Raw genomic sequence first — 23,562 nt, forward strand, 5'->3', positions numbered from 1 at the left:
CTTGGGGAGTGAGATTTTAAATTGCTTACAAGCTCCCAGGTGATGCCAATATTGCTGGCCCATTGACGATGGTTAAATGTCCAGGAGACTCTGGTCTCACTATCTCATTTTCTTAGGTGAAGGAAGGAAGCCTGGAGATGGTAAAGGGACCTGTCCAGTGTCACTCAGCCAGCTAGGGACAGGATCAGAACTACAGTTTAGGCATCCTCCCCAGCTCAGTGCTGCTTTCATTGACATCATCCTGCTTTCTCTCCCCAGTGTCTTGCTGTCTGTAATCTGCCTTTGTATATAAAAAGAAGTTGCTACTGTTTCCTGAGACTGTCCTGATCTACAGTTTTGGACTCTGAGCAGTTGGGCTTCTGAACAAGCCTACTTGTCCCTGTGTGGGTTTCAACACCAGCCCTGGGGTAGAGCCTTTAACACTCATCAGGGTGTATGTAGTGGAGAAGCCAAGTCTGGAAAGTGGAGAGGGTTCTAATTTTCAAGGCTAAGGGTTCTGTAGGTAGTAGAAGTTGAGAGTGTTCTGCAGAGTGTCCTTTTATGAAAACATGCTTTTGGTGGTGTAATCCCCTCCCCTCTCCTAGTGGCAGGGAAATTAGTTACTTGAGCCAGATTATTGTTCAGGATAATCAAAGTGATCATCTGAAAACTGATTTTCTCTGAGGTTTAGTCATGCTGTGATGTCATCAGTCAAAAGTTTTCTGGCCTGTTGACTCCAGTTCGATGTTTTTCTTTCCAGTTGAAAGATAAAGATTTCAGAACCCAAGTCTTTGGTCATCCATAAAGAATTCTATGAGGTGTGAACAATAATAATGGAGTGAGTGATTTTCATACAGTCCAGTTAAGGCTGGGTTCACTCAATTTAGCTTTATTTCTGCTTGGCTGAGTTTTGAGGGATGAGATGGAAAATGGGTTTGGATTTGGAGGAAGAGAAGGAGAGTAAGATGCACCATTTATTCTGAGGACGTACCAGGTTAAGCTTTGCATGTGCAAATTTACATTTGAGCCATACAATACCTCTGCAAGTAAGAGGTGGTACATAGCTCTTTTGCAAATAAGGAAACAGGCTCAAAGATGCTAAATTGGCTGATTTAGAAGCCCAATTGCTTCTTTAAAAAGAAGTCTGTGGTCGTTCTAACTCCTCAATACTCCTCATACTACCACTCTGTGGCCTTTCACTTTGTTCTGTGGGCTGTTCTGGAATCTTTTCACATACAATCAGAGAGGCTTCATGGTATTTTAGAGAAGAGCCCTGGAAAGAGCTGGGTGATCTATGCTGCTTAATAGTTTGTTCTGTGTAGTAAATAACTTTTAACTCATCTGAGACTATGAAGTGGAAAGAATTGTACTTGCCCTGCTTACTCTCACAGCTTGGGGAGGATTAACTGACATAATAAATGTGAAGGCACTTACTTGTACTGACTTTTCCTCGCCAACAAAATGTTTAATATTGTCCATCCAAAGCAAAACCCAAGTTGGCCTTTCTCTTTTCTTCAACCTTTCTCTCAAACTGCAATCTTCTCTGCAGTCTTCACAGAATGGTCCCAGCCTAGCTCTCAGCCTCTTTCTAACTCCTCCCTACACATTATACTTCACATTCTGGGCAACCTGGATGTTTCCAAACCTGCTGTGCTCTACACGTTCAAGCCTCTGCCTGGGCTCTGGCTTTCTTTGCCTGGAAAGCTCACCTGTCTACTTGAGAACCTTTTTATCATATTAAGTCCAGATCAAATATAGTCTTCCTCTGTGAAGCCTTCCTCCACCCTTTGTCTCCCACAAGATTACTGACTTTGCGTTATGTTTCTAAAGTACTTTGTGTCTATGGTTATTAAATCATTTGTCACATTTATGTGTTGCTGTTAGAGCTGTGCCTGTGAGTACTTCTAGAATAAGATCCATGATTTATTTGTGTTTGTCTCCATTGCCTGATGTATCTTGTACATAAATTTGTTGCATTACCTTTAGGGTCTCTCTATGGAAGCCTGTTCTTTGTCAAATGTCGTTGAACTTGGAGACTGAATATGGGTGGGTTCAGAAGAGCAGTTGTATCTGAGTGGGAAGGGTCTCTTTCATATTCAAGAACTGATTCCTCCTAATGTGCATCACTGACTCGATGGATGTGAGTCTGAGTGAACTCCGGGAGTTGGTGATGGACAGGGAGGCCTGGCGTGCTGTGATTCATGGGGTCGCAAAGAGTCGGACACGACTGAGCAACTGAACTGAACTGAATGTGCTTGTAAGCCACTTAAGTGTATCATAACGTAAGACACTTAAGTATATCATAAGATATAGTGAGTTCTTAGTTTAGTTTGAGAACTCACAAGCTAAAAGAACCTTAAGGAGTATAGAATGGGGTCCCACATTGAGGTGGGGTGAAGGTAGGACTCTCCTAAGTTCTGTAATGACTGTTAAATTTTATATGTCACATGATTTTCACCAAGTAAGTTCCTTCTGCTATTATCTTTTTTTTTCCCACCAGTATTGTCTTTTGATTTTTTTTTTAACCAGATGTCTGGAACTGGACTGCAGTTTCTTGATTGAATGCAGCCTAGAATACCCTCTGGCCTATTCTGCATGTGTGTGTGTGCAGTGCATTCTTTTGCCTTCTCTGTAGCATCATTATTGCTGGGGCCAGGACCCCATGCCTTTTAAAGAACATTAACCCTACCAGTGAGCCTCCATACTATATGATTTGTCATGCTCTTGATTATTTTCAACTGTTAATTTTCCTCTAGTGTTCCTAGGCCTAAGCTAGGGGCTAGGCCACAGTCCCAGTACCCACAGGGGGTGGCAGGCACTGTGCTTGGCTTTTTACAGAGTATCTCATTTAATTTGAACAGTGCCCTGCAAAGATGTGTATACCTACCTCCATCTTGCAGATGAGATAATTGAAGCCCAGGGAGGTTAAGTTACTTGCCCATGGTTAAGTGTGGTACAACCAAGATTTGATCCCAGATCTGCTAACATCGAAGTCTGTTTTCTCCTAGGGATGTTATAGAGAGACTGGGTTTTCTCAAGGATCTCCAGAGAATAGGTGATGTTTCTGGTGAATGTTTTTAAGAGTCTTTTTCTGATTGCAGCCCTGCCTTGGATAGATGCTGCTGAATCTGTAAGAAATGCCGCTGCCACTACCATCCCAACACTCCAAACGTGAGACTAGGAAATCTCAGTCCAGCATTGTGCCCAGTGATCGTGAACCATCTGAAAAGGTTAGAGCAAGCTATCCCTCTCAATAGTGTCTCATTTAGCCTCTTTTCTGTGTTGGCTTAGTCCTTATCCTCCCCTCTATATCTTTTGGAATATGTGTGGTTAATCTGAAAAAGTGAGAAGGCATGGCAAACCTTGTAGTTGGAGGAGACCAGCAAATTATAACTTGGGGAGAAAGCATAAACTCTTCTTTCCCATAAGTGCATGGCTAAGATGAAGGGTGTCCTCCACAACTTTCAAAAGCAAACAATACTCAGTTCTCATTAGTGATCCCATTTAAACTCTTATTGTCTCCGAGAGGCTCAAAGCACCTTGCCAGGTGGCTGCTTAGTACATCCTAGGGAGAGTATGATGATTAGGTCAACAAATGTATTATAATGCTTTTTACAGCTATTACATTTGAAGAATGGGTCCATTTTGAGCCTGCTGTTTTGACCTTGTGAATAGTTTGACATTGACATTCCAAGCTTGTGATGTTCTGTGTTTGCCATCAGTCATATTTTAATCAGAATTTTACTAATACTGATGAATTGTTGCTAAGAAAGTGTTTCCTGGAGCAAACATCATTAGGCCAATTTAATTTCCTTGATTGGTTTTCTCTCAGCACAGATAAACACTTTCTAATCATTTTCATTTTTGTCTCACTAAAATGGTTTTCTCGGTGGTTAGGGAAAACAAGTGTATTTTTCCTACGTAAATTTGGCAAGAAAGATTTGCTATATTGATCAAATTTTTGTTCATATCAAATTTTATGATTAGAGTTCTGCCACTGTACATTTTCTTTTGTGGCAGTTATTTTTCCAAATCCAACTTTCTCAGGGTGTATTTTGCAAATATAAATTTTATAGGATTCAGTTTCACCATTAATTTTATTTGGGGCTGGTTATTTCTGCCAGTAATATTAAGTAGGAGTGGAATAGCAGACCATAGTTAATTTCTTAGCTAATTTGTGAGAAAATAATAATTTATTCTTTGCTAATTATTTCCATTAGGATTATTTATCATGAACTAGATGAAAGACTAATAGTTTACTTATTTATTAGCTTAAGCAGTTAAAAAACAGAAGTAATTCTTCTCAGCTCTTTCAGAATTGCTCCACTGTACTAGAATTGGTCTATTGTAACGTGAATCCAATTCTCTAAGTTTCTAATCACTTACTGTGTCATGTACTAACTGTACATAATGTAAAGAGAGAAACGGAGAAAATAAATGGTCTGACCTCAGTGTTCTGTTTCACATTATAACAACTCACTGACATAGGTAAGGCAGAGTTCTCAGTTCATAAAGGAAATCTGATACATAAGACACTTTCACCAAACAAAAACTGTTAGGGAATAGAGAAACCCTACAGTGTGATTTACCTTAACCTTTAACCCCATAGAGATAGTCTTGCTCATTTGGTAGTGGGATAAGGCATTTCAGATAAACACTAGCTAGAAAGAAAGCTCCCTTTGCTCCAAAATATTCTCCCTGCCTCCTTTTCCCCATTCTTCCCTTGTATACACTAGAAGGGATAAATATGATTTACCAAACTCCTTTCTTAAAATACAGAATTTTCCTTATGAGGTTTAAAATCACACTGGACCATGTATTTTTAAAATACTATTTCTGCCCATTTACAGCTTATATAGACTTTTAAAAAACATGTATTCTCTTATTTGATCCTCAAATAAGGTAGGTCATCTTTCCAGTTTTACTGATGAGAACATTGAGGTTCAGAAATTAAGTGACTTTTCCAAGGTCAATCACTAGTAAAGGACTGATCCTGGATCAGTATCTAGGTATGTGTGTGATTATCCTTACTGAGAATGTCTTAACTAACATAAGAGATTGTTCGTGACATTGTACAGGAGACAGGGATCAAGACCATCCCCATGGAAAAGAAATGCAAAAAAGCAAAATGGCTGTCTGGGGAGGCCTCACAAATAGCTGTGAAAAGAAGAGAAGCGAAAAGCAAAGGAGAAAAGGAAAGATATAAGCATCTGAATGCAGAGTTAGAAAGAATAGCAAGAAGAGATAAGAAAGCCTTCTTCAGTGATCAATGCAAAGAAATAGAAGAAAACAACAGAATGGGAAAGACTAGAGATCTCTTCAAGAAAATTAGAGATACCAAGGGAACATTTCATGCAGAGATGGGCTCGATAAAGGACAGAAATGGTATGGACCTAACAGAAGCAGAAGATATTAAGAAGAGGTGGCAACAATACACAGAAGAACTCTACAAAAAAGATCTTCACGACTTAGATAATCACAATGGTGTGATCACTGACCTAGAGCCAGACATCCTGGAATGTGAAGTCAAGTGGACCTTAGAAAGCATCACTTCGAACAAACCTAGTGGAGGTGATGGAATTCCAGTTGAGCTATTTCAAATCCTGAAAGATGATGCTGTGAAAGTGCTGCACTCAATATGCCAGCATATCTGGAAAACTCAGCAGTGGCCACAGGACTGGAAAAGGTCAGTTTTCATTCCAATCCCAAAGAAAGGCAATGCCAAAGAATGCTCAAACTACCGCACAATTGCACTCATCTCACATGCTAGTAAAGTAATGCTCAAAATTCTCCAAGCCAGGCTTCAGCAATATGTGAACCATGAACTTCCTGATGTTCAAGGTGGTTTTAGAAAAGGCAGAGGAATCAGAGATCAAATTGCCAACATCCGCTGGATCATGGAAAAAGCAAGAGAGTTCCAGAAAAACATCTATTTCTGCTTTATTGACTGTGCCAAAGCCTTTGACTGTGTGGATCACAATAAACTGAGGAAAATTCTGAAAGAGATGGGAATACCAGACCACCTGATCTGCCTCTTGAGAAATCTGTATGCAGGTCAGGAAGCAACAGTTAGAACTGGACATGGACCAACAGACTGGTTCCAAATAGGAAAAGGAGTACGTCAAGGCTGTATATTGTCACCCTGCTTATTTAACTTATATGCAGAGTACATCATGAGAAATGCTGCACTGGAAGAAGCACAAGCTGGAATCAAGATTGCCGGGAGAAATATCAATAACCTCAGATATGCAGATGACACCACCCTTATGGCAGAAAGTGAAGAGGAACTAAAAAGCCTCTTGAGGAAAGTGAAAGAGGGAGAGTGAAAACGTTGGCTGAAAGCTCAACATTCAGGAAACTAAGATCATGGCATCTAGTCCCATCACTTCATGGGAAATAGATGGGGAAACAGTGGAAACAGTGTCAGACTTTATTTTTTGGGGCTTCAAAATGACTGCAGATGGTGACTGCAGCCATGAAATTAAAAGATGCTTACTCCTTGGAAGGAAAGTTATGACCAACCTAGATAGCATATTCAAAAGCAGAGACATTACTTTGCCAACAAAGTTCCGTCTAGTCAAGGCTATGGTTTTTCCTGTGGTCATGTATGGATGTGAGAGTTGGACTGTGAAGAAGGCTGAGCACTGAAGAATTGATGGTTTTGAACTGTGGTGTTGGAGAAGACTCTTGAGAGTCCCTTGGTCTTCAAGGAGATCCAACCAGTCCATTCTGAAGGAGATCAGCCCTGGGATTTCTTTGGAAGGAATGATGCTAAAGCTGCAACTCCAGTACTTTGGCCACCTCATGCGAAGAGTTGACTCATTGGAAAAGACTCTGATGCTGGGAGGGATTGGGGGCAGAAGGAGAAGGGGACGACAGAGGATGAGATGGCCGGATGGCATCACTGACTCGATGGACATGAGTTTGGGTAAACTCCAGGAGTTGGTGATGGACAGGGAGGCCTGGCGTGCTCCGATTCATGGGGTTGCAAAGAGTCGGACACGACTGAGCAACTGAACTGAACTAAACATAAGAGACACTTAAATTTTGTTAAATTATTGAACTAATTTACCTGGAAAGTCCATATTAAATGAATGATTGGGAGTTTCAAGGTGGTGGTGATGGTCATGATTAATCTTGGGTAGGATAGCCATAGATATGAGAGGAGTAAGAGAGAAAATTAGCTTCACCAAGCTATTTTGCTCATTTTAAGAGTTACAATGAAGGTCGTCCTGTCTCCTTACAGCCTTGTCACCATCATCAATGATTATTACCTCCTTCAGGAACACTCTAAGCAGCAGTGAGTGCCAAAACTTTCTTTTGTTGTAATTTATTAGGGTTTATTATAGGCATTCCCAATTGGTTGGAGATTCAGGCGTTTTCCTGTTGAGCTCCAAAGATGACCTGAAGTCCCTGAAAAGATTGTTCACAATTGGATATACTCATTTACCTTTTTTCCTTTTTTAGAAAGATGAGAAGTACCAAGCAAAGATATCTCCATCTTCACCTCAGGGACCACTCAAAAAGAGATCAGCTTTTGAAGATCTCACCAATGTGAGTATGCTAGTCTAATCCTATGGTGTTGCATAAGGTTCAAACAACCTCTTCCTTGAGGGACCTTTCTAGTTTACCAAACCCTGACCCTCTGTAGAATGCTGAGAGCCAATTTTACTGGCTGAGAGCCAATTCCAATTTTATTTGGAATCAGTGACCCAATTTCAGAAACTGTAGGGGCTTTTCTGCTGGCACATACCATCTGTTTTAATTGGTGGAGCTCGCTTAAAGCCACAGACAGAATGATGATCAGATGTGAACTTGTAAACAGATATGAGAACTATGGAATCTTGCATTTAGGTAAAGTCCAGAAATGGCTCGACTGGCTGCCTCGGCCTTGGAGGCAAGTGTCAATACTATGGTGGGTTCATTGTAGTCTAGGGCAGTGTTTATCAGTTCAGGCGCTATGGGCATTTTTGAATAGGACAGCTTTTCTACTGTGTAGGACTGAATGACTGGGAGTTGCACCACCTTGCAACTCCCAGTCATTCAATCAGCATTCCTGGCCCCTGGCATTAAGTTCCAGCAGCATCCCAGTCATAGTGACAATCAAAACTGCCCTCTGATGTACAGAACCATTGATGACCACAGTTCCATAATCTGGTTTTCGACTAGGGATATCTAGAAACTCAATTGTGACTAGAATTCTTGAGTTTACTTCCAAGTTACCTCCCTTCTGGTATTATTAAGGTACTAGCAAAAAATCTAATACTTAGAATGTTACTAATTGAATATAAGATAACCTTTGGTCTTAGAAATCAGTAATAACTGATACCTCCTGAGTGTTTACCACATGCCAGGCACTATTCTAAGCATTGTCCCATGTATCCACCCACTTAATACTCATAAAATCCTATGAGGCAGACACTAAAACTATAACCCCTTTACAGATGAAGACATGGCTACTGTTGGTTTTGAAGTCCGTTTCATCTAGGATACAGACAGCCCTAGTGAGGCCTGTCCTGCCCTCTATAATAGAGTGTTCTTTTGTGGCTACCAGAATTCTTAACATTTACTAGATAATATTTTACTGCCTTGGGCAGGGTTGGATAAGCATTGGCAAAGTTCTCTCCTTTATATCTCTGCTCTTTAGATGCCATGTGACCACTTTTGTGTTAAACCAGTCTTTCCCCCACACAGATTACAACATGTGTAATTGTGTTACAGCTTCCTGCATAATCAGATTTACTATATACTGGTTGAAAGAGCTGCCTCCCACACAGACCTGTAAAGTTAGATTCATTTCCTGACTTATTTTACCATGGCTCTTGAAACTTGGTTGAGATAAGGTAGCTACATAAGTCAGGAGCAGAGGCAGCCTATCTTAGTGTAGCTTCCCTTGGCCTCCAGAGTCCCTGATAGTGCAAAGAAAAGTCTAACAGCACATGAGAAACTTTCCTGCTGTGTCTCAGTACTTTTTTATTTGTGAAATTTATGTCATCATCGATAAAGAACAAACAAATTAATAGGAAATACATGCTAGGACTCTCCTGGTTCTCCAACTGAATTCACCATCTGTTAGGTCACATACTCCTCCAGGGTAGGGAAAGCAAGGAATCCCTGGGAAGTATCTCTGCCTCTAGCTTTTCAGAAGCTCAGAAAGCCCATTTCCCCTTTTACCTTCAAGTTCTGGTCATTTTGAATTGTCTTTGGTGCTTTCCAGAGAAAGTTCCGTCATTACAATATACCTAAGTCATTCCAGGATTGAGCATTTCTGCAGATGTCTGAGCTCATCTCTTTGAGGGTTGAGGACTCCTTTCTCTCTGAATTTTGGGGATTCCCTTTATGATGATTTGCTTCTTCCTGTCAGTATTACTATGTCTTCATGTCCTCATATCTGTCTTCTCCTCAGCATTCACCACAGTGAGGTTCTGGCTGGCCAAAGGAGCTGATCTGTTTTAGTTATTTAGTCTGCTGTGAGATTTCTTTTTTCCTCTCCTTTATCCTTCCAGCATGGGAAGGAGTTTTGATTTGTTAGAGCTGATCCTGAGCCATTGGCTGAGGAGATAAGGTCTATTTCCTAAATTATGTTTTGTCAGTAGGATTTTCATCTCTATTTTCCTATTTCTCAGTGAAAGAGTTATGGGGAAATACTGGTAAAGGAAGCCTTGAGCTTAGATCTGAAAATATTAGTGCTTTGAACCTTCACATATGGCAAGTAGAAAGTTTTGCTCTGGGAATTAGAGTCTCCACCTCTCTCCTGCCAAGAATGCACATCTTTTCCAATTGTGGATCTCGGCTGGACAAAGAAGGAGTTTGTAAATCTTTAGGTGAAATTCAAATACAAACTGTGCCAAACTCTTTGAAGAGCAGAAGTGGACAACAACCTGAGGGCCTGAGAAGGAATTCCCTGCTGGATTGTAGTAGCTTATTATGATACGATGATACAAAGGCATAATTTTTTATATTTCATTAGGAAATAATTTCATTTATAAGTTGCAAAAAGAATAATACAAAGAACACACATATACCTTTTACTTCAGTTCAGTTCAGTCGTTCAGTCATGTCTGACTCTTTGCAACCCCATGAATCACAGCACGCCAGGCCTCCCTGTCCATCACCAACTCCTGGAATTCACTCAAACTCACTTCCATCGAGTTGGTGATGCCATCCAGCCATCTTATCCTCTGTCGTCCCCTTCTCCTCCTGCCCCCAATCCCTCCCAGCATCAGAGTCTTTTCCAATGAGTCAGCTCTTCGCATGAGGTGCCCAAAGTACTGGAGTTTCAGCTTTAGCATCATTCCTTCCAAAGAACACCCAGGGCTGATCTCCTTCAGAATGGATTGGTTGGATCTCCTTGCAGTCCAAGGGACTCTCAAGAGTCTTCTCCAACACCACAGTTCAAAAGCATCAATTCTTCAGCGCTCAGCCTTTTTCACAGTCCAACTCTCACATCCATACATGACCACAGGAAAAACCATAACCTTGACTAGACGGACCTTTGTTGGCAAAGTAATGTCTCTGCTTTTGAATATGCTGTCTAGGTTGGTCATAACTTTCCTTCCAAGGAGTAAGCGTCTTTTAATTTCATGGCTGCAGTCACCATCTGCAGTCATTTTGGAGCCCCAAAAAATAAAGTCTGACATTGTTTCCACTGTTTCCCCATCTATTTCCCATGAAGTGATAGGACCGGATGCCATGATCTTAGTTTTCTGAATGTTGAGCTTTAAGCTAACTTTTTCACTCTCCTCTTTCACTTTCATCAAGAGGCTTTTTAGTTCCTCTTCACTTTCTGCCATAAGGGTGGTGTCATCTGCATATCTGAGGTTATTGATATTTCTCCCGGCAATCTTGATTCCAGCTTGTGCTTCTTCCAGTGCAGCATTTCTCATGATGTACTCTGCATATAAGTTAAATAAGCAGGGTGACAATATACAGCCTTGACGTACTCCTTTTCCTATTTGGAACCAGTCTGTTGGTCCATGTCCAGTTCTAACTGTTGCTTCCTGACCTGCATACAGATTTCTCAAGAGGCAGGTCAGGTGGTCTGGTATTCCCATCTCTTTCAGAATTGTCCACAGTTTATTGTGATCCACACAGTCAAAGGCTTTGGCATAGTCAATAAAGCAGAAATAGATGTTTTTTTGGAACTCTCTTGCTTTTTCCATGATCCAACAGATGTTGGCAATTTGATCTCTGATTCCTCTGCCTTTTCTAAAACCACCTTGAACATCAGGAAGTTCACAGTTCACATATTGCTGAAGCCTGGCTTGGAGAATTTTGAGCATTACCTTACTAGCATGTGAGATGAGTGCAATTGTGCGGTAGTTTGAGCATTCTTTGGCATTGCCTTTCTTTGAGATTGGAATGAAAACTGATCTTTTCCAGTCCTGTAGCCACTGCTGAGTTTTCCAGATATGCTGGCATATTGAGTGCAGCACTTTCACAGCATCATCTTTCAGGATTTGAAATAGCTCAACTGGAATTCCATCACCTCCACTAGCTTTGTTCGAAGTGATGCTTTCTAAGGCCCACTTGACTTCACATTCCAGGATGTCTGGCTCTAGGTCAGTGATCACACCATCGTGATTATCTAAGTCGTGAAGATCTTTTTTGTACAGTTCTTCTGTGTATTCTTGCCACCTCTTCTTAATATCTTGTGCTTCTGTTAGGTCCATACCATTTCTGTCCTTTATCGAGCCCATCTTTGCATGAAATGTTCCCTTGGTATCTCTAATTTTCTTGAAGAGATCTCTAGTCTTTCCCATTCTGTTGTTTTCCTCTATTTCTTTGCATTGATCGCTGAGGAAGGCTTTCTTATGTCTCCTTGCTGTTCTTTGGAACTCTGCATTCAGATGCTTATATCTTTCCTTTTCTCCTTTGCTTTTCGCTTCTCTTCTTTTCACAGCTATTTGTAAGGCCTCCCCAGACAGCCATTTTGCTTTTTTGCATTTCTTTTCCATGGGGATGGTCTTGATCCCTGTCTCCTGTACTATGTCATGAACCTCAGTCCATAGCTCATCAGGCACTCTATCTATCAGATCTAGGCCCTTAAATCTATTTCTCACTTCCACTGTATAATCATAAGGGATTTGATTTAGGTCATAGCTGAATGGTCTAGTGGTTTTCCCTACTGTCTTCAATTTCAGTCTGAATTTGGCAATAAGGAGTTCATGTTCTGAGCCACAGTCAGCTCCTGGTCTTGTTTTTGTTGACTGTATAGAGCTTCTCCATCTTTGGCTGCAAAGAATATGATCAATCTGATTTCGGTGTTGACCATCTGGTGATGTCCATGTGTAGAGTCTTCTCTTGTGTTGTTGCAAGAGGGTGTTTGCTATGACCAGTGCATTTTCTTGGCAAAACTCTATTAGTCTTTGCCCTGCTTCATTCCGTATTCCAAGGCCAAATTTGCCTGTTACTCCAGGTGTTTCTGCAGGCCATGGTGTCACTAAGAGTTGGACACGACTGAGTGACTTGACTTTCACTTTTCACTTTCATGCATTGGAGAAGGAAATGGCAACCCACTCCAGTGTTCTTGCCTGGAGAATCCCAGGGATGGCGGAGCCTGGTGGGCTGCTGTCTATGGGGTTGCACAGATTCGGACATGACTGAAGCGACTTAGCAGCAGCAGCCAGGTGTTTCTTGACTTCCTACTTTTACATTCCAGTTCCCTATAATGAAAAGGACATCTTTTTGGAGTGTTAGTTCTAAAAGGTCTTGTAGGTCTTCATAGAACCGTTCAACTTCAGCTTCTTCAGCGTTACTGGTTGGGGTATAAACTTGGATTACTGATATTGAATGGTTTGCCTTGGCAATGAACCGAGATCATTCTGTCGTTTTTGAGATTGCATCCAAGTACTGCATTTTGGACTCTTTTGTTGACCATGATGGCTGCTCCATTTCTTCTGAGGGATTCCTGCCCGCAGTAGTAGATATAATGGTCATCTGAGTTAAATTCACCCATTCCAGTCCATTTTAGTTTGCTGATTCCTAGAATGTCGACGTTCACTCTTGCCATCTCTTGTTTGACCACTTCCAATTTGCCTTGATTCATGGACCTGACATTCCAGGTTCCTATGCAATATTGCTCTTTACAGCATCGGACCTTGCTTCTATCACCAGTCACATCCACAGCTGGGTATTGTTTTTGCTTTGGCTCCATCCCTTCATTCTTTCTGGAGTTATTTCTCCACTGATCTCCAGTAGCATATTGGGCATCTACTGACCTGGGGAGTTTCTCTTTCAGTATCCTATCATTTTGTCTTTTCATACTGTTCATGGGGTTCTCAAGGCAAGAATACTGAAGTGGTTTGCCATTCCCTTCTCCAGTGGACCACATTCTGTCAGATCTCTCCACCATGACCCGCCCGTCTTGGGTTGCCCCACGGGCATGGCTTAGTTTCATTGAGTTAGACAAGGCTGTGGTCCTAGTGTGATTAGATTGACTAGTGTTCTGTGAGTATGGTTTCCGTTTGGCTGCCCTCTGATGCCCTCTTGCAACACTTCCGTCTTACTTGGGTTTCTCCTACCTTGGGCGTGGGATATCTCTTCATGGCTGCTCCAGCAAAGTGCAGCCCTGCTCCTTACCTTCGAGGAGGGGTATCTCCTCACCTCCGCCCCTTCTGACCTTCAACGGGATAGCTCCTCTAGGCCCTCCTGCGCCTGCGCAGCCACCGCTCCTTGGACGTGGGGTTGCTCCTCCCGCCTGCTGCCCCTGGCCTTGGGTGTGGGGTAGCTCCTCCCAGCCGCCGCTCCTGGCCTCGGGCGTGGGGGCGTGGGGGCGTGGGGTAGCTCCTCCCTGCCGCCCCTGACCTCAGACGCGGGGTAGCTCCTCCCAGCCGCCGCCCCTGGCCTCGGGAGTGGGGGCATGGGGTAGCTCCTCCCTGCCACCCCTTATCTCAGAAGCGGGGTAGCTCCTCCCAGCCGCCGCCCCTGATCTCGGACTTGGGTCGCTCTTCTCTTCCGTTCCTGCGCCGTCTCAGCCTGGCACTCTCGGCCACTGCCCCTGACTTCGGACGTGGGGTAACGCCTCTTGGCTGCCGCCCTTCGGGCATGGGGACTTCCCGGTTTCTGTCCCTGACCTTGGACGTGGGGTAGCTCCTCCCAGCCGCCGCCCCTGGCCTCGGGCGTGGGGGCGTGGGGGTGTGGGGTAGCTCCTCCCGGCCGCCGCCCCTGACCTCAGACGCGGGGTAGCTCCTCCCAGCCGCCGCCCCTGGCCTCGGGCGTGGGGGCGTGGGGGCGTGGGGTAGCTCCTCCCGGCCGCCGCCCCTGACCTCAGACGCGGGGTAGCTCCTCCCGGCCGCCCCTGACCTCGGACGCGGGGTAGCTCCTCCCGGCCGCCGCCCCTGACCTCGGACGCGGGGTAGCTCCTCTCGGCCGCCGCCCCTGACCTTGGACTTGGGTGGCTCTTCTCCACCGTTCCTGCGCCGTCTCAGCCTGGCACTCTCGGCCACTGCCCCTGACTTCGGACGTGGGGTAACTCCTCTTGGCTGCCGCCCTTTGGGCATGGGGACCTCCCGGTTTCTGTCCCTGACCTTGGACGTGGGGTAGCTCCTCTCGGCCGCCGCCCCTGACCTCGGACGCGGGGTAGCTCCTCTCGGCCGCCGCCCCTGACCTCGGACGCGGGGTAGCTCCTCCCGGCTGCTGCCCCTGACCTCGGACTTGGGTGGCTCTTCTCCACCGTTCCTGCGCCGTCTCAGCCTGGCACTCTCGGCCACTACCCCTGACTTCGGACGTGGGGTAACTCCTCTTGGCTGCCGCCCTTCGGGCATGGGGACGTCCTGGTTTCTGTCCCTGACCTTGGACGTGGGGTAGCTCCTCTCGGCTGCGCTTAAGTGCACCAGTCGCAACCGCCCGCGCCTATACAATCTGTACCTTTTACTTAGGTACCTGTTATTAACATTTTATCCCATCTTCTTACATACATCATGGCCCTTTACCCCTAAGTACTTCAGTGTATATTACCTCAGAGAAGTAGTCTTATATAACCATAGTGCAGTCAACTTCATAAGTTTACACTGATGTAATGTTTTTATGTAATTTATTGCCCATATTCCCATTCTTCCCATTGACTTTGTAAATTCAACATTATAAGCATTTTTCCCCCTCCAGGGAAGGATCCAGTCTAGGGTTGTTGACTTGTCATGTCTCTGGCTTCTTTTAATCTGGAATGCTTCCATAGCTTCTCTTTGTTTTTTATGACATTTTTTTAAGAATAAAGTCCCACTCAAGCCCTCTTTTAAAAATAGAACATTCCTCATTTTATGTTTTTCTAATGTGCCCATGGGATTAGCTTGGTGTTATACGTACTTGACTAGAGTACTGTATAGGTGACGGTCTGTCCTTGGGGTAGCACAGCTGGAGGCATTCAATGTCCATCTGTCACTCACTGGTGAGGTTAATTTTGGTCACCCAGTCAAGATGTTGTCTGGTTTCTCTGCTGTATAATGACTGTTTTTTTCCCTCTTGCAACTAACTGTCTGTGGGACACACTCTTAAGAGCCTGCAAATAACTGCTTTTCATCAACATGCCCCCTAGATTTAGTAACCATTGATGATTTTTGCCTAACCCAGTCTTTATGGTGATTTTTCCAGCTGTAGTTCTTGCTCCCCATTTACCAATCAGCCCTTGGCATTCTATAAGCAGAGCATTCCCTTCTTCCCTATTTATTATTAATATAGACTTATTAATTTTTATTTTTCAGTGGTTTGTTGTTCATTATTATGTTATTTTGGTGTTCAAATTGGCCACTAGGGTCCCCTTGAATCTAATTATTGTGTCTTGGTGACATACTCTCATCATTTTTTTGAGCATTTTCGTTCCAGCATAACAGGATGTCTCAGACTCATCATGTGCCTATTTTTATCTCAGACAGGGAGTCAACTGTTTTTCCAAAGAATTCCTGCTCCTTTGAGTGGGGAATAGTACTAGAGACTAAGATCTCAGTACTAGGTGTGCTACTGGGGTATCTGCTTTTTCTGCCCTTTCTGCAGAGAGTTAGGAAATATCTGGATGTAATACATATATTTATTGTTCTTTTAGTCACTAATTCATGTCCAACTCTTTGTGACCCCATGGACTGTAGCCTGCCATGGCTTCTCTGTCCATGGGATTCTCCAGGCAAGAAAACTGGAGTGGGTTGCCATTTCCTTCTCCAAGGGATCTTCCTGACCCAGGCATGAAACTGGGACTCCTGCATTGGCAGGCAGATTCTTTAACTGCTGAGCCACCAGGGAAGCCCACATATACATTATACATGCACACATATCTGTACTTAAAGATACACACACACACACACACACACATCTATATATACAAGTAATACACACTCCTATATATTCAGATGTATATATATATCATATATCACATATATATGATATATCATATATATCTATATCATTACATATACCTGTATAAGAAATCATGAGTCTACACAGCTCTCATTCCAATGCACAGGATTCTTTCTTATATTCCTCAATCCATATTTGTATGTTCCTTCTTTACAGTGAGAACCAGGGTTCCTAAGACCATCAACATATTTACTCAATAGTATAATACATCTAAAAGTTTCAGAATTACTTGTTCCACACTACCATAATAAACCCACCTATTAAAAAGAGTTCCAGATTTATTTGTGATATTCCCTACCACCCCAGAAACCCATCCTGATTGAGGATGTATATACTGAGGGTATATAGCCTGTGTTTACTTGGATTAGCTGTTTCTTTTATTTTCTTCTGTTTTCTTTCATTTGTCCTTCAGTGTGGTTATGGTATTTATTTGGAATATAATTAGATTCAATTTGTTTTATTTTAAAGGCATAATCTTTAAAATGATTTTTTAATTGATGTTATTCACAGTCCCATGATTTCTTCTACTATTTAATGGAATTAGTCATGATTAGAGTTTTTGGTGGAGCTCCCCAGAGCCCCATGTTAAATAAATATCCCCTCAGTGGGATGGGATAGATGTATCACAGATAGTGATGTGTTAGAGGTCTACCCTGAAATGCTAGTTGATCTTGGCATTCTCAGGCAGCAAAGCCAGTTATATGGTCTTTTTTCCCCCTTTGAATGTCTTATGGGGTCAAATGGAATGTGACGTTTACAGAATATCTTTTTGGGAATTTGCCAGCTAGTATGGAGATCAACACTATATCCTATATATCTTGAAATCACCGAGGGTTGCTATATAGCTAATATGTACCAGGATGAAAGTGAAAGAGGAGAGTGAAAAAGTTGGCTTAAAGCTCAACATTCAGCAAACAAAGATCATAGCATCTGGTCCCATCACTTCATGGGAAATAGATGGGGAAACAGTGGAAACAGTGTCAGACTTTATTTTTGGGGGCTCCAAAATCATGGCAGATGGTGATTGCAGCCATGAAATTAAAAGATGCTTACTCCTTGGAAGAAAAGTTATGACCAACCTAGGTAGCATATTCAAAAGCAGAGACATTACTTTGCCAGTAAAGGTCCGTCTAGTCAAGGCTATGGTTTTTCCAGTGGTCATGTATGGATGTGAGAGTTGGACTGTGAAGAAAGATGAGCGCTGAAGAATTGATGCTTTTGAACTGTGGTGTTGGAGAAGACTCTTGAGAGTCCCTTGGACTTCAAGGAGATCCAACCAGTCCATTCTGAAGGAGATCAGCCCTGGGATTTCTTTGGAAGGAATGATGCTAAAGCTGAAACTCCAGTACTTTGGCCATCTCATGCGAAGAGTTGCCTCATTGGAAAAGACTCTGATGCTGGGAGGGATTGGGGGCAGGAGGAGAAGGGGACGACAGAGGATGAGATGGCTGGATGGCATCACTGACTCGATGGACTTGAATCTGAGTGAACTCCAGGAGTTGGTGATGGATAGGGAGGCCTGGTGTGCTGCGATTCATGGGGTCGCAAAGAGTCGGACACAACTGAGCAACTGAACTGAACTGAACCAGGACTATTGTACTGCTAGGTTCCATCATGATTAGTTGGCACCAGTACCATACTGGTTGAGAGATATTTTGATTGATGTTTCTGAAAACACTCAAACAAGGCATCCAGGGTGAGGACGTGGGTCAGGACTTTCCTATAAGAACCACTTTCTGAATAATTTGAAGTTTTCTCTCTCCATTTCCTTGCTTCCTTCTCCTGATCACTACCCCCCACCTTTTTTTTTCAGGCTCCTCAAAGTCAACCTGTCCAGCCCAAGAAGGAAGCCAATAATGAGTTTGTTAAAGATACTTCCAAGAAGAGAAACAGGAACACATCCGCTAACAGGCTGCCTGAAAACAATAAGATGAGTATAAAAAGGTGAGTAGAGGGAACTCAGATGGCATTGCTTTAGATGGTAAAGGAGAGGGGGTGACATCCTTTTGACTGCCTTTTGTTCCCATTGAGAACATTGTTAGTGAGCCACAGTGGTGAGTACTATATTAACCCTGGGTGCTTAGATGGTCTAAGTTGCTAAAGAATTTCAGGCCTCTTGTCTCTCCCTCCTCTGTCCCTCCCTCCCTCCCTCCCTCTGCTCCTCACCCCCATGTTGTGTGCATATTGAAAGAGCTGTTGTCATTGAGGAATTTGCCAAGAGATCTTGTGTTCATATTTTCTCTCTTTTGGTGAGTCAGTCCCTGATTGAGCAAGTCTGGGCTCGAGCCAATTTTCAGGGGATTCTCAGCAGCTGATTAATAGCTTGCCAGTCTGCTTATCCCATAAGAAGCCTTACGGGGAGGCTTGTTTCTTGTTACTCTAGAGAAATTATTGTCTCCTTAGGCCAAGAATGTGTATTTTCCAGCTGTTTTTAGGGAACTGATCACAGGTTCTGCAAGTAGATATGAGTATTCTCACCTAGGATTTGGGAAAAGGATTTACTCCTAGGAAAACATTTATTGGAAGAAGAGTTAGAAAGTGGAATAAGACCTTTCTATATCTTTTCCTATTCCAGTGGGAATTACTTCTTTTAGGAAGAATAGATTTCCCAGTCCCCCTTTCTATCTTCCTCCCCACCCCTTCCCAGCTCCAGACACCCACCAGTCTACTATCTGTTATGGATATACCTCTGTGGATATGTCTTCTCTGGATGATTCGTATAAATGGAATCATATAATATCTAGTTTTTTGAGGTACTTTTGTTCAGATCGATCATATTTACCAATAATTCTCTTTTCTTGTTCTGATTTCTAGTCATCCAGTGATTTGGTCACACCAGGTTAATCATTCTAATTGAAGTGCAGTCCTATTCAAAACAAAGCTTTGCATCTGACACATGTCAACAAATGTTTATTTTGGTCTTTTTATTACCTTCACTGGGAAAGCATCTTGTGAATAGCCTAGGGTGAAGGGAATATGATTAGATACCCTGAACATTAAGTACCAGACCAACTTTCTCTTATAAGCTTTCATAAGCCTTTTATAAGCCTCTCTCTTATAATCCTCTCTCATAAGCCTGAAACAATATTAATTTCAATCTGAATTTCACCAGATGCCTAATGCTGATAGACAAAGACAAATGCAGCTAGTGAGAGAAACTGATACATAAGCAAATCACTCATATGATGTGCTAAGTATTATAATAAAAGCCTTTTTATATAAATAAAGGTAATAAGTCCTATATGAAAAAGCAAGATAAGGATTTCAGGGAGAATTTTTTTTAGAAAAGTGTGAGGACCTAGATCATAGAAACTATACACTATGCTACTTAGTAGATTTACCATGTTACCCATTGATTTTTACCCTCTAGTCTGTCTCTTGGGGTTGCAGTCCTTTCCCTTTCCATACATTTAGTAAGCGTAGTGACAAAATGTAGTGAACATTTCCCTGGTGGCTCAGATGGTAAAGCGTCTGCCTACAATGCAGGAGACCTGGGTTCGATCCCTGGGTCGGGAAGATCCCCTGGAGAAGGAAATGGCAACCCACTCCAGCATTCTTGCCTTGAAAATCCCGCAGATGGAGGAGCCTAGTAGGGTACAGTCCACGGGGTCGCAAAGAGTCAGACATGACTGAGTGACTTCACTTCAGTGACGAAATGATAGGTAAAGATTCTAGGAACTGCATTCTTCTCACCCAGACTTTGTTTCCTTTGCAGATGTAAGGTAGAACTCTCACCAATAGTAGTGTCAACCACCACGATGCCAAACATTATAGATAATCTGCTCACTCAGGGTATGTCTACCAGCTCCAAGACACCCAATACTGAGGAAGCATCTCTTTTCAAAGAGCCATTCATTTTAAAAGAGGAATCCACTTCTGAGGATGCAGTCCTCATGAAGAGATCATTATCTTCAAAGAAGTGCACAAATCAGGGGGTAATGTCCCTCTTGCAGAAGCCACTGTCCTTGCAGGGGAAGAGTGACAGTGATGTTGTACAGCCAATGACTTTTGGGAAGAAGCGTAAAACCGAGGAGGCAGCCATCACCAACAGGACATTATCCTTCAAGAATATGTGCCCATATCAGGAAAAGCAGTCCTGCTCGGGGGAGGAGTTGGCCTTGCAGGACGTCAGTGTTGAAGAGGATTCTTCCTTTATGGCGCTCCAGAATGTTAGGAAGAAGCCTAAAACTGAGGAAGCAACCTTCACCAACCCATTATCATCTTTAAACAAAATGTATACCACTCAGAGGAAGATGTCCTGTAGGAAAAATCCTCTAGTACTGCAGAAGACCACCTCTGAAGAAAAGCCACTCACTAAGGAGTCTTTTAAGAGAAAGCCTACTGCTGAGGAGTCCTTTTTCCAGGAACCACCTGCATTGCAAGAGAAGCACACCTCTGAACAAGAAATATCCATGTTGAAGAAATCATTGGCCTTTCAGGAGAAGATTGACACTGAAGAGAAATCACTTTTTAAGGAACCATTGGCTTTGACGAAGCAATCTACCACTGAGGAGACAACCTTCACCATGAGGCCATTACCTTTAGAGAAAAAGTGTACTACTCAGAGTAAGATGACCTACTCGAAGACCACCACCTCTGGAGAGAAGGCACTCATTAGCCAGTTACTGTCCTTTGAAAAGAAGCCAACCCCTAAGGAGGAGTCCCTCTTCCAGGACCTCTCAGTGTTGCAAGAGAAGCATACTGATGATGGAGCAGTGACACTTGTGAAGAAGCCATGGGCATTGCAGAAGAAAGATGATGAAGATGATTTTCTTATGGAGCCACTTTCCTTTAGGAAGACTCATACTACTAAGGAGGCAACACTTCCCAAGAAGCCACTACTTTTAAAGAGGAAGTGTACTACTCAGGGGAAGATATACCACTTGAAGAAGCCACTAGTATTGCAGAAGGTCACATCTGAAGAGAAGTCACTCGTTCAGGAGCCATTACCCTTTAAGAAGCCGCCTACCACTAAGGAATCCCTTTTCCAAGAGCCATCAGCATTGCAGGGGAAGCACACCATTCTAGAGGAGGCATCCATCTTGAAGAAGCCCTTGGTCTTGCAAAAGATTCCAACTGAGGAGGAATCACTTAAAAAGGAGACTTTGATTTTTAAGAAGTTTACCACTGGGGAGGCAACCTCCACCAATATGCTGTTATCTTTAAAGAATAAGTGTACCACTCAGGCTAAGTCCTGTTTGACCAAGCCACTAGTATTGCAGACCATTTCTGAAGAGAAATCACTCATTAAGGAGCCTACCACTGAGGTGGAGTCCCTCTTGAAGGAACCATCTGCACTGCAAGAGAAGCACACCACTCAGGGGTATGTGGCCCCCTTGAAAAAGCCATGGGCATTACAGGAGAGAATAGACAGTAAAGATGAATTTCTTATGGAGCCACTATCATTTAGGAAGACACATACCACAAATGTGGCAGTCTCTACCGAGGAGTCATCATCTTTAATGAAGCAAATGTGTTCCACTCAAACAATAATGTCTATCTGCCAAGAACTGTTGGGGTTGCAGAATATGATTGGTGAAGGTAAGAATTCCTTTATGATGCCAGTATCATCTAGGAAGAAGTCTTCAACTGATGAGGCAGTTCTTACCAAGACACCATTATCTCCAAAAATGAGGCAAATCACTCAGTGGAACACCATCATAGAGAAGACCACCTCTGAAGAGGAGTCACTCTTTAAGAAGTTGTTGCCCTTAAAAAAAATGTGTACACCTGAAGAGGAGCTCCTCTTCCAGGGTCCATCTGTATTGAAAGAGAAACACACCTCTCTGCAACAGGCATCCCTCTCAAAGAAGCCATTGACCTTACAGGAGAATATCGCCAGTAAAGAAGAATCATATATCAAAGAACTGTTGACCATGGAGAAGTCCTTAGTCTTGCAGAAGACTGATACCAAAGTGGACTTCTCGATGTCGTTGGCTTTGCAGAAGAAAAGCACCACTGAAGAGAAATTCTTTTTCGAGAAACCATTGGTTCTGAAGGAAAAGCTCTCCCCCAAGGCAGCAGCCAGCATAGAGGGACAATCATCTTTTAAGAAACAGCCCACTGCTCAGGGGAAGGTCTTCCTCTTGAAAAAGCAGTCGACTTTGCAAGAGAACATCACCAGTGAAGAGGAGTGCATTATTAAGCAGCCACAGGCCTTGCAGGAGAAGTCCAGTGTTGAAAAGGAGACGATCCTGAGGGAGTCCTTGGCCTTGCAGGAGAATTCCACGATTGGGGAGGCTGTCTGGAAGGAGCCATTGGCCTTGCAAAAGACTCTCACTCACAGAGAAAACACCTTTCTCAAAGATTGCACCCTGCAAATTCAAACCAGCTCAGGTGTGTCCACCACCATCCCTGAATCTGGAACAGGCTTGTCCAACACCATCACCATGTCTTCCAGTACCATAAGCAAGTCCAGTACTTGTGAATCCAATTCCGATAAACCTTTCTCATCTTCCGACAAAAGATCACAGCAAGAGGTATTCTGCTTTCTTTCTTCTTAAATTAGATGAAGTGTTCTTTGTTGTCTTGGAGGTGGCTGCTAGCAAAGAGATTTTTTTTGCCTTCCTAAGCAATTGAGTTGTATATAGTAAGTGATATTAAACCAAACTGGACTTGTAGAATCTCTTGACTTCATGATTGGCATAGTGATATACCTGAGCCACTAGAAAGTATTTATTCCAGGGACACCCTCAAGGGTCTGGAATACTCTGTGTGTGTGTGTGTGTGTGTGTGTGTGTGTGTATTTCAGTAGTGGTTAGATAATTTCAGGAAATTGCCTTTCTTAGTAATTGCAATCTGCATTACATAGGACCTTAGCTAAAGATGAGTTAAATTCACAGAGGCATCTTCCAAGGAAGATGGTTTATAAGTTGTAAATTAGAAGGAAAATGAGATGAGATTTGGTACCTGGGAGGAGAAACAACCTGGATGTAGGCAAAATAACTTGATTAAAGGTATAGAAGGGAGGAAAAAGCTAACAAGATGAACTGGGCCCGATCAAAGCATTGAAACATGACAGGTGACATAAGCTGGAAGATTGTAAGATCACAGTGTTTTTCTTGAAGAATCTTGTGCTTACCTGTAATAATAGTGCCTGGTTCTTAGGGCAGAGCAGGTATGTACAAGAATTAAGTATTTCTTGGTTACTCAACAGTATGCAGATTACAGGGCAAAAGCTTGAGCTGAAGATAAAAGTGGAAAGAAAGGAGTAATTTTTTATGTGTGTGTGCTAAGCTT

The 23,562-nt window shown here is 42.9% G+C and overlaps 1 protein-coding gene across 3 annotated transcripts in view; it reads left to right on the forward strand.

The window, feature by feature from the left end:
• CCNB3 (cyclin B3) overlaps nt 1-23,562 on the forward strand; it is a 51,338-nt gene that overhangs the window by 1,266 nt on the left and 26,510 nt on the right. For all 3 annotated transcript variants that reach the window (XM_055565593.1, XM_055565594.1, XM_055565595.1), the window contains exons 2-5: nt 3,081-3,209; nt 7,447-7,533; nt 18,137-18,267; nt 20,039-22,802. In XM_055565593.1, the coding sequence (XP_055421568.1) occupies nt 3,117-3,209; nt 7,447-7,533; nt 18,137-18,267; nt 20,039-22,802 (3,075 nt within the window). In that variant the 5' untranslated portion in view covers nt 3,081-3,116. The remainder of the gene's footprint in view (nt 1-3,080; nt 3,210-7,446; nt 7,534-18,136; nt 18,268-20,038; nt 22,803-23,562) is intronic.

Source organism: Bubalus kerabau, chromosome X (genome assembly GCF_029407905.1).
Source record: "Bubalus kerabau isolate K-KA32 ecotype Philippines breed swamp buffalo chromosome X, PCC_UOA_SB_1v2, whole genome shotgun sequence".
Taxonomy (NCBI): domain Eukaryota; kingdom Metazoa; phylum Chordata; class Mammalia; order Artiodactyla; family Bovidae; genus Bubalus; species Bubalus kerabau.